The 18,435-nt window shown below is 39.1% G+C and overlaps 1 protein-coding gene across 2 annotated transcripts in view; it reads right to left on the minus strand.

The window, feature by feature from the left end:
• Positions 1-18,435, minus strand: part of SHTN1 (shootin 1) — a 55,021-nt gene that overhangs the window by 28,300 nt on the left and 8,286 nt on the right. For both annotated transcript variants that reach the window (XM_021537277.3, XM_085582895.1), the window contains exons 3-8: positions 13,359-13,419; positions 9,290-9,384; positions 7,068-7,236; positions 4,527-4,624; positions 3,510-3,591; positions 1,685-1,779 (exon numbers count right to left, since the gene is read on the minus strand). In XM_021537277.3, coding sequence (XP_021392952.3) covers positions 1,685-1,779; positions 3,510-3,591; positions 4,527-4,624; positions 7,068-7,236; positions 9,290-9,384; positions 13,359-13,419 — 600 coding nt within the window. The remainder of the gene's footprint in view (positions 1-1,684; positions 1,780-3,509; positions 3,592-4,526; positions 4,625-7,067; positions 7,237-9,289; positions 9,385-13,358; positions 13,420-18,435) is intronic.

Raw genomic sequence — 18,435 nt, forward strand, 5'->3', positions numbered from 1 at the left:
TCTCCCCCATCTGTGCTCGCTTCTGCACACAGGCTCACCTGCCCTTCCCTCTCACACCTGCACTCCCAAGAGCTCCTGATCTGTGCAGAATCCTCCTCACCTGTCAGAAGGGCAGGAGGCCAAGGGCATCCTTTGAAAAGCAGCCCCCACCAGCCACTCCCCTGTCCCTCCCAGGCAGATGAAGCCATGCCATGGGGAAAGGGCTGAGTCTGAGTGCATGGGCTAACCACACCATGAAACTTAATGTGCTTCAGCCCCTTGGACAGACAACGTGCCCAGCACCACACAGACACCTCCACAGGCTGTAGTTCTCAATTTTACTGAGCTAAAACACACATTTGGTTGTTTGAGACATCACAAACACTAATACAATACACTAAGATGTGCCATTTCTCAGCTGCAGTGACAGCCACATTACTTGAAGCCTTTTTCCTTTCTCCAAGTGCTCCAAACAAATCAAGAACAAAGCACTGCACATGCAGTGTTGCTTTTTATTCAAAGCTCTTCCTTCTGTTGACACTGCACAGCTTATCACAAGCAACTACTGTGGCTTTTGCAAAATCCAAGCGAAGATCCAGCAGAAATTTTGAGGTTTAAAATAAACATTTTATAGAAACAGAGAAAACAGGCTAATGAAAGCAGGCAGAAAATCCCTGAATATCCTCAGCATAATCCAAACACAACTACTGTAAGCACATCCTAGAAAATTTAGCTCTCCAAACACAGCTGTGACCTTGCAGCACGATCCCTGTGAGATGAAGCTGACACGGCCTCACTCGAGCAGAAAGCTGTGCTGCTGTGGAGGCAGTTGTGGCCAGAGCCTGTCTAATGTCTCAGGTCACTCAAGGGACACCATCAGTGTGAAACTAGGCCAGTGATAACAGTTTTTTTAAGTAATTTTAAATATTGGTTCCCCAAACGTGAATCAGCAATGCCTTTGTTGTCACATGGTCATGTATTTTAAGAACTGTTCTAAAGCTCTGAGCAGCACAATACTACAGGAAGACAAGCAGGTACAGAAAGGAAAGAATAATGCAGACATTGAGTTCACTGCTGTAGTGATTTCATTTTGGATAATAGAACTTTAGGAATTAAAACCTTCCAACTGAACAGCTACACTGACAATCTGCACCAACAGTGGCCCATATTCTGGAAGAGGCAACAACTAAATAATGACAAAACCCAAGAAATAACTGTTTACAAATAATCAGCATTTCTTTGGCATTGTACATAAGTTGCCTGTCAGCTCATTAGTCAATTACAAAAAGTACTTTCCATATAATCTTTCAAAATGTGTCCCTCAATTGACACTGTAGTTTTCAACAGCTTTTCTAGGAGTTCACATGTTTTTCAGGAATAAAAAACAGTCCTTCAAATTATATCACTAGAAAGACAGCTAATCCCTCCCAGTTCCAACCAGTACATATTTCACACTGGGATGTTGTAGCAAACTAAACCCATGACAAATTTAAAGCCTTGCCTTGAAAGGGGGCATAGGTAACACTGTACAAATAATTCCAAAGTGCTTCATAAATGCTTGTTGAAACAGTAAACTCGTTTTTATGGATGAAATACAGACGTTACCTGAGAAGTCTCTGTGGCTGGACGAGAGCTGAAAACTGAAATCAAGTCATCCAAGCTGGTAAGGTTTTGCAATGTCCTAATTTTTCCCTTGACTACTCACCTCTTGTGCAAATGACTCTGCCTTCTTCCGCAGATTTTTTTCCAGCTCAAAGTTTTCATGAAGCTCTTCATATTCCTCTACTGCCAGCACAGACACTGTTTATATGAATTAAACAAGATCAGAAGGAGAAGTGGAACAGATCAAAAGATGAAGTACTGTTTGATTTACCCAGATAAGCTGCTATTCCCTAGTGCCATGGATCCTTGACTGACAGCATGACCTAGTTTTACATTTTCATATGCAATCTTCTTTGCAGTATTTGTCCTAAACCTCACCACTTATATACACAATTACTTATCTTCTAAATAGAGTAATACTCCTCTTCCTCCTCTTCTGACTCAAAATCTCCAGTAATGGGCATCAAGTACCACAGACCAGATTTTACTTCTCTTTGCCTCAAAAGAGCTTTGCTGAATCTATCAAAGATTATATTATTCTTGAGAAATTCATATTTCTCAAGAATAACATAATCTTGTTTTTACCTGGTTTGGAGATGAGCACAACATTTTTTAAAGGTAAGTACAGTAAGTGGTAATTTAGATAGTGGGATACACATCCCAGCATACCTGACTCTCACAAGTGATGCTAACTTAAAAAAGCAAATAAACAAAAAAAACACCACACACACAAAAATATCCAACAAACAACCCACATACTTAGAAAGATTTACAATCAATTCATCAACTCTGACTGAAATGCACTGGAGTGCACAGCTCCAACACAGTGCCACATAAACACAGGATACAGGAGGAATTGAATACTTTGGTATCTTACTTCATGCATACAAAAAAAAAATCTTGCTTTAATGTAACACTTCCTTCCAGGAAAACAAGCAAATGTAAAACTAAGGGTGGATCTTTCTATAATGCTTATTAAAAAGAAATTTTTTCAGAAAATTTCATCTGCCACACTATCCCATCAAAATCTTCAAGCTAATCTGTTTAATCAACTATTCCAAAGTTTTGTGTTGTAAGAGCCTTCAAGTACAGCCTATCACAGGTTAAGAAATGCAGACATATGGAAAGGTTAAGACATGGACACCTGGAGAAAGCTTACAGGATATGCCCAACCATATCTCAGCCACTTCATGAAAATGGAAAACACTCAATGAGGTTTTTTACCAAACAATTTTTAGTTTCTTAAGGTTCAGTAAGCAGCAAGAGGAAAGGGCAGAGTAATCTAAAAACTAAAAAATTTTCTCTCTCCTCTAAACTTCTTTGGGATCAACTATTACTTATGTAGAAGCAATCACCTTCATTAAGCAAAAGCTTTCCTTTTTTGAGCCATGTCTCTTTTTAGTCTTTCCCTGCCCTGGTTTTACCTCTCTTCTCTTCCAGTAAAGGAAAATCCATTATTTTCTTCCATAAGTTGGAAATCTTATTTCTCATTCTAGCACTCCTGCCTTTTTCTCATCATCCTTTGAACCTGAAACAAGTTTCTCCCAAGACCTTAGACATTCAAAATTAGAAGCTGCATCCCCACAAAAAGGAAGACTGGTGTAATGATTTAGGAAAGCAGGAGATTATGGTTCAAACTCCATTTCTGTGAAGGACTGTGCCCCTGCCCTGGTTTCCCACTTGTGGCACACAGGAAAAGGTTTCCATATTCTCACATAACACCTGCTATTCACACTGTCACATTTTCCTGGAGTACAGAGAGTGGAACAGTCCATGAGTTGATGGAGCGCCTGCAGCCATCAGGTCAAGTGTCAGATCTGGACCACAGTCACTGTGCTGTAACCTATTCTTTGTGCTGCAACAGAAAAGCTCTGCAGCTTCTGCAAAGGATGCAGCAAACTCTTAGAGAGCCTGCTGAGACTACACACCTCTGTTACATTTCTCCAACAGTTTTTGCTGCTTATTAACTTCAGTCGTCAAAACAGCCTTTTCTTCTTTCAACTTATTTACCTAGAAAATTATAAAGAGCACATGAGAACCAAGAGCATTTCAGTTAATGGCAAAAGGCACACAGCACATAGATAATTCAAGCAGTATTTTGCTGTTTCCTAGGTTTGGCTTGATGCTGGGGTTTCCAGTGGGATGGAAAGCATTTTTACTCCACCTTACAGATGTTGTAACAGATGTCATAAAAAGGTTATGAACTAATCCCCCATGGCACATTCCAGTCACAGCTGCAAATACATGATCTTTGGAACCTTTCAGGACCAAGTGCCGTAGCACCTGGCTGGAAAGTTACTTGATTGTTTGCATTTTAATATAGTCAGACCCCTGTTTTGGTTGTTTTTTTTTTCCCTGGGCTCTGTTTATTGTCCAAGTGCTGTCAGCTGTGTCTTTCTGAATGCAAGTGTTGCATAGACAGGAAGAGCCACTAAGTCCTGATTTGCATCAGTACATGGCTTATCCAGTTTTCAAGCAGGAATGAAACTCTGCTGGCTTGAAAAGCCAATTTGCTGGTCTAATTATCATGACACAGCACTGCCAATGGAACTTAAGGATATACTCAATGAAGTAGACCAGTGATTAAACTATGTATCCTACAGAAGTATTTCTTCCACATCTATGAGTTTAAGGAAATCCAAAAAAAACCCTGCAGGCTGTGACGGGTGAGGAGCTGTCAGGAAAGGGAGATAACAGTTGTAATATGGGCTTTAGAACAGATCAAACAGGTAAGGAGAAGTCATGTGCCAGCTGCAGTGGCAGACTGGACTGTGACCCTTCCCTTCCAGGGACGTGCCCTAAGTGATCCATCACTGGCAGGACTGGAGAATAGATAGTATTCAATTAACTTCACGACTGAGTGTTTTTAGCAAAATAAGCTAAAAGTTACAGAAAGCACAGACTCCACACTAACATGGTCTCGCCTTCCATGGTACAATACATACTTCTTCAATTACTTCTGCAAGTTTGCACCTCAGGTTTTCCAGTTCAATGGCCAAGGTCTTCTTTTCCTCATGAACAGATACGATTTGATCTCGCAGCTCTACAGTTTGAGGAAGGAAATGAAGAATATATTTTATTTGAAAAACAACAACAAAGGAAATGTCACAGCAATGCAAGTACAGCTCAGTATGAAACACCTGAACTACATATCAAGCATCATTTGTAATCAAGAAACATCCTCAATAATTTATGAGCTTTGCATAAGTGTCAGGTAACAGATCTGTAACTGGGCCACAGTTTCAGATTTACTCCATTGAGGTAAGCTCCTTGTTCAGTCCTGCTGCCTTTATTTGCATTTTGAATGATTCATTTCCTGCTATAACATGGCAAATCCTGCCACCACAGAGAGTCCTCAGTCCTGCTCTTGAGACTGTCACATCACAGTGACTCTGGTATGGAGGCAGCAGAAAGCAATTTTTAAGAAGCATCCTTTAAAACAAATTAATGCACTTCAATTCTTTTTGGATTGTGAGTTCTTGTCACAAGGGAAATAAACAAAACAACAGGCAGTTAATACTTGGGAGGTTTTCACAGAAGAAATTGTCCTAAACAGCTGCCAATTTATAGCCTTTGTAACATTATGTGAACAGAGTCAGAATATAACCTTTACTGATGGAAGAGCTAATGCTTGTAATTTTCCCCACAGAATTTTTGTTCCTTAATTATTAAAATATGAAATAAATTAAATTCACAATGGAATAAAACATTTGATTATAATCACTTCTTAACAGGAGATCAGTTTGCATACATAATATATCAAGGTTTAGGTTAACATAAAAACACCACAAAAATCAAAATTTATTGATGTATATTATCTTTAGTAAGTGCTCTCATTCCCCACCTGCTTCCAGTATTTCACAGCATTGCTGTTCATTGAATACCAGCCACAAGTTGAGAAAATTGTGGCTAATCAATTGCAGATGATGATGACATGCTGGATGCCATTCTGGGAGGTTTCACATCTTGAAAACGTCCATTCTACACCAGCATCCCCCCTCCCAGTTCTGGAGCCTCAGATTTATTTTCCTCTAAATTAAAAGCATACACTTTCTAAAGTAAATAAAAAGACCTGTTTTGCCAGAAGATTCTTGGTACACCTTGTCCATTTTATGGATTTGTGCTCTCCAGAGAAATTAACGGGGAAAAAAAGTCTCACTGAAATTTAAGGGACTTGGATTAATTCTGGTTTTACAATACATATACCAGCCTCACTATGCAGAGAAGAAAGCATATCCACATACCACAGAGAGCCTCAGGTTTTACTACCTTATTTGTGTATCCCTACAGAAAAGTGGTGGGAGGGAAGAAACATTCCAAGAAATATCCAATCCTTTCTTGAATGGTGAGAAGGCTAAAGGATCCCCAAAATACCACTTTTCATGCTTTAATGAATTGTTCATCAAGACAGAAAGCAGATACATCAAAACCTTTCTTCAAAATTTCTCTAATTTGACCCTGCTACCCTCCCATCTGATCTGCAGCCAGTGTTTATTCTCTAAATATATTCTTGACACCTTTCTCCAGTAAAGGCAGGTGGTACTCCAAAGTCTCATTTCCTATTCAGATGGGCTGCATGGTGTGCATCACACCCTTCACTGCCTTTTCCTACATCTAGAGGATGGAAAACTGATTACAGAAGGGTACTATGATGCCCTATTTCTTCAGTGGTATTGTTGCACAAGCATTTTTACAACACACCCCATTTTTCCTCAGTGATACTTTGTACCACTCCACTGTGGCTGCTGCATTCAAAAAGACAATTAACAAGGTCAAACTGAAAGCTCAAAGAAGTTGTTCTTAAACATTATGTGCTGCTCCAAGTTACAATCAAATAAAAAGTGAAAGCCTTTTTTTTTAAGAAGTTAAACATTTAATTTTGTCATAAATATGACACAATAATATAGAAAATCACAATGACTTCATCACAGGGATGAGAAATCAGGCTGATTTTGGACAATGGAAATATTAACTGTGTTTCAAAAAAGAACCAGAAATTTCAGGGGTGAAAAAAGAAAGCACAGATCTGTCTTATCAATATATTTCCATATTCTCCAGGTTTGCTTTTTTACCCAGTACAACAGTCCCTCTTTAGGCTGCTTGTTTGGTAATAGCTCTGGAACATGAATGAAGTTTGTGCATACAAAGGAACATCATAATGGAAACAGAAATGGAGAGTTCTGTCTGACAAGCTCTGAAATAATGACATGGCAGTTGAAGGTGACCTTGTCCTTCTACTTCACTTTTATTTTTTAAAGGGTTTTAGGAAATGTTTCTTTTACTGATTCAGTAGCATTGAAATCTCTTAGCTGGGTAGATGACATTTTCCTATTGCATTTAATGTCCTCTGCAGGCTATATATCCCCCACCATGACCACTCCCAGAAGCATGACTTGGAACAAGACCAGTCTCTGGTCCAAACCAACACTGCTGCTCTTCTGACAACTTCTGCCTTGCAGCTGGTGTAGGATCAGCAAAATGCTCACCTTTTATCTGCTGCTGACAGTGCACAGAATTGCATGACCCAGAGGTAGCTTCTGCATCTGTGGATGACTCATCCTCATCAATGTTAATCTCTTCAGTGATAATTTCTGGGCCCAGTTTGGCCATACAAAGCATACTAATTCTTTTCAAGGTTTTATTTTCTTTGTTCAGCTGAAAGGTGAGAAGTATAAACAGTAAGAAGTTAGTTAGGCTGCCTTTAAGCTGCTGGGCAAGAAAAAAAGTCAACTATTTTTTATCCTTTATCATTAAAAGACAAAAGAAACATTAGACTAAGTTCCATTCAACATTAGAATGGTCTGAAGATGGGGTGCTTATCCACTTTTTCCTCTGAGAAGCTTGAATGCAACCTGATACTTTATCCATGTCTTTTTTCCTCTCTGCTACTCCTGTTTAATAAGTATTGTGTAGGTTTAAATAAATTAAATCAACTATCAAGCTGACTTAATGCTACACAGGCTTTGTGATAGCTGCTTCAGCTCCTCACCTTTAAATGTGTGCCAGGAGTCCCAACTGAATGACCTGAAGAAGAGTTTGTGCCTCTGAAAGCTCATCTCGTTTTCCAAGTTGGATCAATTGGTTAAATAAAAATCCTTACCTTCTCCTATGCCCTATTTTGCTTATAAACTACTAATACTATCACTACTGTATTCCTAGTCACAACAGAATTATCTCAAAATACATTTGAGTTATTACTGTAGAGTCAACATACATAAGATGAGAGCCATCTCATGAGCCAATTGTTCATGGGTCAGAGCACAAGTCAGAAACCACTTTGGGCTGGATGCCTGAACACAAGACTGGTTGGTGGATGGTACAGAAGAGATTCTACAAGGTATCTCTGTCTTGATCAAGAAAAACTGAACAGAAGTCCCTGCAAATATTTAATTCTCATAATTTCTTTCACTGTCCTGCATCCAGACACCCCAGGGGTGTTCAGGTAAATGTCAGGGGGACTGCCCACCCTCCAGACAAGTATTCCCTATGCTCAGATTTAAGAATGAAATTCAATTTCCTGCTAATGACACATCACATTACAAAGTCAACACAGACTTCAGAACTCCAATATGCATCTTCAAAGAAAATGTACACTGCACAGTTCATCTGACCCTGAATTTTTACCTAAGCATTCATCTCTGATCCACTTTATCCTTAGCCCTTCAACCATGGGAGATTTATTCAAGAATTTCTTATCTCCTTCCCAAAGAATGAAAGTGAGAAAGTGGGGAGAGGTGCTGTGAGGAGCCCTACATGGTGCAGTCAGCTCACAAACAGCCCCACGGAGCAAAAGCAAGTCTTTGAACTGCCCTTGTCCCTGCATTACAGGGAAAGTGCAGAGAAGAAGACAAGTTGCATAAATGTGTTCATTTTCTTACTCATATGCTGATTGTCTATCTTATGAATTCTAATATAGTGTCATTATGCAAACAATTAAGTAAATACCTCCAGAAAGTACATTGCTAATGCATCTAAATTAAAGTGATTTCTTGCTGGTGTGATTTTTACCATGTCTAAGGATGTACTTTGGGCAGGGAATGGGGAGGGAGGGGGAAAAAAAAAAAAAGAAAAAAAAATGGCAGTCAGCATTGCTAATGAAATTTGGTTCAAAATTGCTGTAATCCATTTTCTGATGAAGTGGCTCAGATGCATTTTACACAACCAAAAATATATAAGAGAGATAAAAACATTCTTTAATAATAATGCACTTCTGATGAGATGGAATATAGAAAATTACACACTTGCTAAATTCATCAGACTAGACGCAATCAACAGAGCAGTGGAGGTCACCTTTCCCCTGCCCTTGCTTTGCTTTCATAAACAATCACCTGAAATGTAATGCAGTGGTTGACTTTTTCCATTTGATTTAGACGCTGAAATGCTCATTATTGTTTTCACACAGAGGAGTTCTAAAACTTATTTTCCATTTAACCTAAATGCATATGAAAACTAGAGATCAGAATGCTACTCCATGAAAATAGAAACTACATTAAAATGTTGTTTTTTTTTCTTAAATGGCAGGAATGGTATCTTGCATCTCACATCTGGCTGTTACGTTTTTTGCCACTTCCAAACTATTTCACAGCTCCACAAGATTATACAGAAACATATAAGGTCATGCATGCAATGTCAAGTTTTAAATAGATAAATAAATAACCAGGTGAGTAAACAGATTAAAAAAAACCAGCATCATTATAATTCTTCTCACCTTAGAAGCCAAAGCCTCAGCACTTTCACGGCATGTCTTCTCAATTTCAAGATGGTTCTGAATACAGTTCACTTCCTCAATAACCATGTGAGAAACTAAGGAAAGAGTTCAAAAATTAGTCAGTATTTTCCTGAGATTGACACATGCCTCCCATGATTAGAAATAGCATATCTCCTTTTGCTAACTTCCACTGTGAGCATTTCAAACACAGGGAAGTACATACTTAGATAATCTCCATAGACAGGAATTGTTCTGAGCATTGAATATTTGAGTTGTCCCTTTAAGCAATTCTCTCATGTTTGCAGCTTTAGAGGGGCAACTGTAGAAGGGAGCCTAAACTTATGGAAGCAGAAGACCAGCAAGAGCCTCCTTGAAAAACCTCACTCATCATCATCTTGAGGAATCAGAATGACACCTTTAGGATAATCCCTTAAGAGATGTATTATAAAGTTCCTTTTCACTTTCTGGTCTGTTTCTCATTCAGAGTCTCTCTGTGCTTGAGCAGGCCCCAAAATGAGCACCATGGTCTCACCTACCTCCAGTATTCACAACACAGATTTCAACACACTCACAAACTCTTCCCTGAAACCAAGACTGGGCTTACTGCAGCTGGAATGCATGGCTGTACATTTGATGTCACAGCTGGAAGAGCAAGTGACACATCTGTCCTCTGCACTTGGAGAATCCCTATTACAATTGTGGGTACACATCACTCTGTCAAAGACAGGCAAAAGTGTGACCAAAAAGTTCTGAAACAAATCTAATTTTGTAACATAGGAGACCAATGCAAATCTGAAAGAATTTAAAAGTACAGATACATTTTATCTTGCTATTCCACTCATCTTCCAGCAGTACATATGTACTTTAGTAGTGTTCAAAGTCTAAGGTATAGGTTTAAGGCTGCACAGTGGAGCAAAGCAGAAAACCCAAGAATGGGTTTCCATTTCTCAGGCTTATTGATGCAATTACCCCTTGGCTTCTGGCACCCTCATCCAAACCCAAACAGCAGCCTGAACCCTAATTCTGCAAATCATTGCATGGCACAATTTCCTTCTCAGCCCAGTGTCAGGATTTCAACACACAGAAGGGAACTACTTGAGCTGAACAACACTTTGGAGCAGGAAAAAGGCTGGAAAATACAGAGCACTTTCTTCCTAGTATTTCCTTTCCTTTTCATCAGGATAACCTTTAAAACCTAGGGATTTTATACCACTGGGTAGAAAACCCTCCTTGCCCTCTTCCAAGAGTTTTGACCAAAGACTGAAAAGAGATATTTAAGCCATCTTTGATATACAGAGGTCATCTTAATAACTACAAAACAGGACTTCATGATAGGAAAAAGAAGGTCATTAAAAAATGTTATTTATGTAGCTTTATATTTAATATCAACTGAAGTCTTCATTAGTGAAGTTTTGTTGTTACCAGAGGAAACTAGCAACAAGTTGTGTTGCTGTGCAGCTGCACAAAAGAGCCAAAATCTACAAAAAAGAAAAGGCAGGGCAGTGTCTGGTTGATCTTGATGTAAAAACTATATTCACATGAAGTCTTCTACCACCAGTGCAACGAGACTTCTTTCTTGGATTGTTTTTTTATTTCCATTTAACCTATGGAGAAATTATCCGCTCCAAATGTGTTGTACAAGCTGCTACATACAATACATACAATTTGAGAGAGGAAAAGTTTCAAGCAGTACATCTCCCTGTGTCTTCTGGTTTTATTCCACTGAGCCCTGGGAGCTTTGAGCAGTGAGATGCTTTGGGCTGGATGAGGGAGCAATGGAGATCCAGAGCTGCTCCCATTTTACAGACGGGAATCAAAGGGCCTCAAGCAAGGCCAAAGTTAGGAAACAAGGATCGGGCTCTTATGGCAGAACTAGGGATTACTCTTGGTTCATTTAAACTTAATTAACCTGCAATTATGATTAACTCAGGGGAAAAAAGTCTTTCCAAATTAAATACAAAAAATATATTATTTCCTAAGTCTGTCCAAAGTTCTTATTATGTTAATATTAATATTCATAAAGAAGCACTAAGTGGCCTGAAACATCTCTAACCTTGACAGTTTTTTTCAGGGGTAATAATAATCCGCAGCAAATGCAGGCCAACCAAAAACCACTTAACTAATTAGTAGTTGCAGTCACCGAGAAAACATGAATCAACACTGTTATTACAAGTGGCACATTTGAGTGGCATCTAATTATGACTTGATGAGCACGATACTTGCATTATCAACATTACTACTGCATCCCATCAGGGACTAAAAGCCGCTGATGGCATTGACTGCGAGAAACTCCCCCTCAATGGTACCGCAGCACCCAACAATCTCCTTGGCAGGGGCACCCTCACTAAATGACATGTTAAGCATAATTACTGGTAGACATTGTAAATAAACAGGATTGGAAGTGAAAATTGTACCAAGTGCATAAGACACAATCTGACACATTGGAAGTGGCAGCCTTAATTGAGAGTTTCTTTGACTGCTCAAGATCATTTCAACTGCATTTCTCGGAGGACAGTGATTATAACTGTGGAGACAGACGGCATAATGGTATCAGCACTGCTGACAGAGCAGTGAATTAAATTGTATCTGCTGTTGTGTGAAAGCCTTGATGAGAGGTACAGATCCTTAGTGGTCTTATCATTATAACACAATGGTCATGTTGTCATCAACCTTGCTGGCTCCAATTGAAAAGAAATGATTGTGTGTTGAAGCTTTCCCCCCCACCACCACCTTCTATCTCTTGTGCTCAATAGAACCAATTTTCAGAGAGCTATGAAATCACGCAATAGGGCCTAAAATGCAGCTGCTTGGCATACAAACGGGGCCCCATTAAACTGGAATCACACACAATATGTGTTTATGCCAGGAGAACAAATAGAAGCTGAGTACAGGCCAAGTTTATTCACAGACACAAAGCCAATGTAGCTCTTCATCAATATAATTGCCTTTTATATTGTCGTTTAAATAATGGGCTCTATTATTGCTTTAAAATCCTAATATTCCTGGCATTTTATCACTATGTTTACAAGGTATGTCCTTTAAAAATGTGAAAGGAAGATAAAAGAAACCTATAAAATCTTACAACATCAAATATTACCTCAAATTTTAAGTCTTAACTACTTGACATTTTCTGCCACACTCCAGTATTCCTCATATCATAACAAAAACAAAACAGGCAGCCATTTTCCAGAGGAATTGTACTTCTTAGAGAACATTCTTGGCTACCTAGGATCATTCAAGGTAGTAGACAATTCCTGTTGATTTCAGATTATCTTCCACAATTGTATCACACCAACTATTATAAAACAGAAATGAGCAAATTCCTCTTTAACACAATAACATAAAAGTGCAGACCATGTGATTTCCTTCTCCTGCATTAACTTCATACACATTTCTGATGCTCCATCGTGCAGTTCACTGTACTGGCACAAAGCAGACATAACAGACCACAGTCCCATTGTAATTGTCTCTTCTAAGGAGCTATTCCACTAGGATACTTCCACTCCCATTAGATGTGCTTTGCTGCTTCCAGACACCATAGGGTTTCAACAGAACCATTACCATAAAAGTGCAAAACTGAATATTGACGTTCTCACAGCCCAGGCAAGATAGAACTTGCTCTAAAAATTAGCACGTGAGAGCAGTTAGTCCTAAAAACTTTTCCTGGTATGTCTATGCTTACAGTGCTATTACTCCTTCATGAAAAGAATTGCCATTATTATAATTATTATTAATCTCAGCAACAGCATTAAATCCCACTCACTTCAAGCATGCATCATTCCAAAAGTCACTTGCAGAATCCAGGTGAGATACAGCCACATCTGCACCACTGTATTTTCACCACGTTTCACCTTAAGAATGACTACCCTTGCCAGAGAGTAGAAATGCTGTAACAGCATTTATTCTGACTGTGGGCAAAGTTTTACTGGATTAGCTCCTTAAAATCAGCTTTCAAGGAGAAACAGCAAGTGGACCTGAATCTCAGCATTCTTAACACTGCTGCAGAGTGTGCAGAACTATGTTTGTAATTGTCTACATCAAGAAAATCCCACTGACATTGTCAACTTACTTTTCTGAAACTCCTCCAGCTTTTTGACAGCCTCATCTCGTTCTTGCTTGATTTTGTCACACTGTAGGAGAAGAGAAAATTGAAATGAAACACTGATCCCAGTTATTTAATTAGCAGTCAGTCACAACATGGAAAATCAACCCAGATCAATTGCCAGCACAATAATGTACAGAAGCCTATCAAAGCATTTCTTTTTTCTTTCAGCAATGTAAGACCAATGGAAATTATGCATAAAAAATTCATTACTCAGAGTACTTCCTAGCCAAACTGGCACACTGTACTTGATTTAGGTTCTGATTCAGAACTACTCTGAAAATATTTTAAAGAGACACATTATCCAAAACTGATATAAGCAGTTATCCATGTTACACCAACAGGAGAACTACTCCTTTGCATGTCAAAAATAGGCTTTGAGTCTAGTTTCTTTAGCACAAATAGACTCAGCACAGAGGCCTACATTTCTCTACCCACCCTGTGCAGGGAAAACCTCAAAGCCAATCATCAGGGACATGCTGTTTAATTTCATTACATCATGAGTAAAGTTTCAGCTTTGTAGAGAGAAAGGCAGTCGTGTTCATGTTTTAAGGAGCTCCCATCACCTAGTTTTATTAATTTTGTGATTATTGCTAACACTGCACAGGCTTGCAATCACTGATCTTATGACGGAACAGTTTCTTCAAAAAGAAAAAATAAAACAGATGTTAAATAGATTTCTCTAAGAAAACCCATTTTGTAAGTAAACAAAAGAACTCAAAGAAATAAGTAAAATTCACAAGAGACACAGTCAGTGATTAACCACAGTGTGAAAGCACATGACCCAGGGGGAAGTATGACTGGCACACAAGGCGCCTTACACACACATCCTTCCTCACATGCGGCTGGGCATGTTCAGAGCAATAAATCAACCTAAGACCATGAGTTAACTTCTGGAAGAGATCTGTGTGACTGAGCTCCTTACAGTGCAACTCCAATTACAAGGATGCTGGCCACTGGAACAGAACTGGGTAAAAAAAAAAAAAGAAAAACCAACCCTGAAATGATTTTGCTCGATTTTCAGTTTTTCCACATGAGGAGCCACTTTGAGTTAGTTGGGAAAGGAGCCTGCTGTTAAGCAACAAGAAGGGGGAGAGTCTGATTCAAAGGCAGCCAAATTCAAGAGAACTCTTCTATCAGCTACAGAGGACCTTGGATGAGACCCAAAGAAGGATCTGCTCTTGGGCAAGGCAAGGATGCCACTGGTGCTGGCTCAGGGGCAGCTGATGGCTATCCGTGGGAGCAAAAGGAGCTGCCCTCAACAAGAATTCTCTCTTCCCGTGGCATGGCTGATGAGGCTTCAAGGGACAGAAGCTAAGTAGGAGGACAGGTCAGCACCAGCTGCTGTAAGGACTGTGAAACAAGGCAGAGCTGCAGAAAGAGCAAAGACATGCTGAGCAAGCAGCACCGGACGAGGACTCACCTGGGGCCCTGCTAGCAAAGAACCAGTGAAGAGAATCTTGCAGAGGAGAGGTGGGGAAGGGAAATCTCTGCATGAATCTTGCTGCCCGCTGCCCTCCCTCTGTTTCCTCAGCAAAAATTTGTGTAACCTTTGTGGCAGAAGTGCAGTCTTAGAGCAGAAGGCAGTGAAAGGTGCAGGAGGTGTTTCTGGCTGCTCTGCAGAGCACAGTTCTGCCACAAAAGGGGAACTGGTGGGAGCTGCTGCCTCCTTGGATTTTCCAAGAAAGACCCTGGAGCCACACTGACATATTTCACCCACACATGATTTTTCTGCACACTGCAAGCTTTCAGCCCACTGCACATTAAGTGAGCAATTTAAAAACCAGAACATTAGCATTTTAAGGATCTCATCTATTGCCTGTGGAAGTCAACAACTTTTCTACTGATGGAAACCTTGATGTAGAGGACATAGACACTCCCTTATCCCAAATGACAGGAAAAACTCCTTTTAAAATCCTCCAGGCAGCAGGCTGTAAGGCGAAGCAGCTTTCCCTGTGCAGTGAAAGGGGAAGTTAAATGACCTATTCCACTTCACCTCGAGTGCTATTTGCAGAGAGAGCTCCATTTGGACCACGGCAAGCTGACTATTCTCCTGTGACATTTCTCTGCACAATCAGGGTCTCTAGGCTTGGGTCTCTGCGGAGCAATTCCTGCTCCCAGTTGCAGTTCTCTCAATACCTTCCTTTTGCTGCTACTGTGCTTCAGAATGAAAGAAGAAGAAGAAAAGGAGAGTGGGAGATTGCTGCCCTTGCTGAAATGATCAATGGAAAGCACTTTGCCTTCTGTCTTGCAATCAGAGACATGCAAGCAGAGCTGTTACAGGTCCTTCCAAAAAACTCTAGTTTATCTTCTAGAATTAGAAAAAAATTGGTATTTTCTTTAACTACTTGAACTGTTTCAAATTTGAAATTTACATGAAAATAAAAAGCCTATAAACAATGTTTAACAATAAAAAATACTGTCATCTTTAAAATAAATTGACCTTACCTTTAAAACTGAAAACTTTAAAAATCAAAATTTAGACATGAGCTACTCATAAAATGCTCCACAGAAGTCTTAAAAGTTCATAACCATCTCCCTTTTCAAAAAGGCAATTTGAGGCATATACAATAGAATCATTAATAGACACAAGTATCACTATTCTTAAATATTAAAAGGCAAATAGCATAACATTACTATAAAATCTACTGTTCACTTTCCACATTCAAGCAACTACTGAGGAGAAACAGTTCTCATGTATTTACTAAACTTCCCCTTTTCAGTGTTAAGGGATAGCTCCAAACTAAAGAGTACCTTGAATAAAAATTAAAAAGTTTGTAGCTCCTGGATTGCCAGTCAATTTTCTGTTAATTTAATTAAGAGTTTCAGCTTCTCTGCAAAGTAAAATAAGCATTTATTCTATTTTATTTTATATATCTAGTAGTAGTAATCTAATATTTATACCACCATTATCTCACTTATAAAAACTTCAACAATATACACAACAATACTGCAGTCCTGAATTGGCTACAGGGCTCAGTGATAATCTCCTAGCAGTAAAAATACATTGCACCTGTATTTTTAGAAAGTAACAGTCCAGTTGCCAAATTTCATTTTGTGAATAACTCCATATATTTTTCATCTTTGCAGGCACAAGTTCAGAAGATTTGTCAATCTCATTCCTTTCAGATTTTAGCCTTCTAGGTAGCCAATACACAAGGAAATACTTTAATTTCTAGTTTCTTGTTTATGCTCTACTAACAGGCTTCTTTTTTGCCAACTATTTTGCACACAAGCTCCTACAGACTTCAATAAAAGGCCTTCAAAGGGCAAAAACAACAGGGAGATTGTTCAGTCCAGATATTAGATGCAAGAAGTTCACGTAGTAGTCATATAGTCAATTAAACCATTGCTAAGCAACACAAGAAACAATTCTTTCCCATTTACACAGATTGTGAAATGTATGCAGATTTAATGCTCCTTCTAAAACTGTGAGTTTGGTGCAGTGCTCAAAAGTAACCAGTGGCATTTGCAGTACTCTACTTAGAGAAACAATGAGGATGTCATCAAGGCAGAATCCCTTCCCCATTCCCACTCAGTGACAAAACATAAAATCCACTCCATCCATGTGCTTTAGCAGAGCACACACCATGAATGATGTATCAGAGATACAGTATTACACCTACTGTTTTGGATAGCTGTCTTGCTTTTTTTCCCCCTACTGGCAGCATGACAAAACACTGTCAAAACCAGCGTTCAGAGTCATTTCTGTCTGATTAGCAAGTAGTCAAATATTTATTCATGATCTGACTCTGAATATGTCAGAACTGCATATTAAGTTACCCACATTTGTGTGCAGCTGAACGTTAGTTATCCATTTTTTTGGGGCTGGTATGAGTGTTTTGTTGGCTACATCAATAAGAAAAGGTGACTTAAGAGACGTAATCTGCCAATATAATTTTGGCTCCATTGTTCCTAAAAGTATTTAAAAACACTAACAACAAATGTCTGGGGAAATGTCTGAGCCTCCACCAGTGTCTCCAAATTGGCAGTTTTGCAAGGCAATGAGGAAGAGACACTGTGGATAAAAGATCTTGTCTTTTGCTCCTGAATTTTCATGGTTATTAGCATCCCTTTCAAAGCAGCAGTGCTTTGAACAAAGTAACCCACATAAAAGTCAATTTACTTCCTAATTTTAAGAAAAAATAAGGAACAAAGAGCATACATTTTCAAAAATTAAAATGATATCTTATGTTAGCTGCCCATTATCCACTAAGTTTCATGTGTCTAATTGAAACTACGACAATTTCTGCATGCACAGCTCATCTTTCAGAGCCACACTAGCACAGGAGTGACTTAGGAAAGTATTCCAAGTGTACCAAAAGCACACAGACACAGACTGCTATTTAATCCTCTGTGGCACTTTCTACACACAGTCTGCAAGTCACCTGCTAAAAAAATTAACATCTCATTCTCCTGTTGATGCAATTGTGTGACCACAGTGGAAGCTATTCACAGTGACAGAAACAGGAACAGAAGCTCCCACACCCACAGGCAGAGAAAGCCTGTGCTATATTTTTCCAGCAGCAGGTTTGATCCTGCAAAACACAAACTAAGATACAAAGCAAGAGATGCTAAGGACCTTTAGGATTAAGATTACTCTGCCCTGCCATAACACAGGGAATAGTTTCTTCCAGTATTAGCACTGGAAGCAAATATAATCATGATCTCTCTATCAGTAGATTTTTTTTTTGTGGTTTTTTTGTTTGTTTGTTTGTTTGGTTTTTTTGTGGAAGAAATGCACTTAGAGCCTCACACTTAACCACTTGAGTCCAAGCACTTGAACAATGAACCATGACTGTTTAGACAAGCACACCAATTTGCAGGATGGAGTTTTTGGAGGGAGAAACCTTGCGTAACAACTGAAAATCCAACCCTGAGCACGTGTTTAACTGATTTGCTCAGCTGGGAATGTAATCCACATATGCTCAGGCTTGGGGGATTTTTGGGTGTTATGCAAGGATTCCAAAAAAGTTCAAAGCAGCCTCCAGGTGAAATACACAAGAGTAGTTATATATATGTAGCTGTAGGAAAGAAGCCTTGT

This window comes from Lonchura striata, chromosome 6 (genome assembly GCF_050655825.1).
Source record: "Lonchura striata isolate lonStrDom1 chromosome 6, ASM5065582v1, whole genome shotgun sequence".
Classification (NCBI taxonomy): Eukaryota; Metazoa; Chordata; class Aves; order Passeriformes; family Estrildidae; genus Lonchura; species Lonchura striata.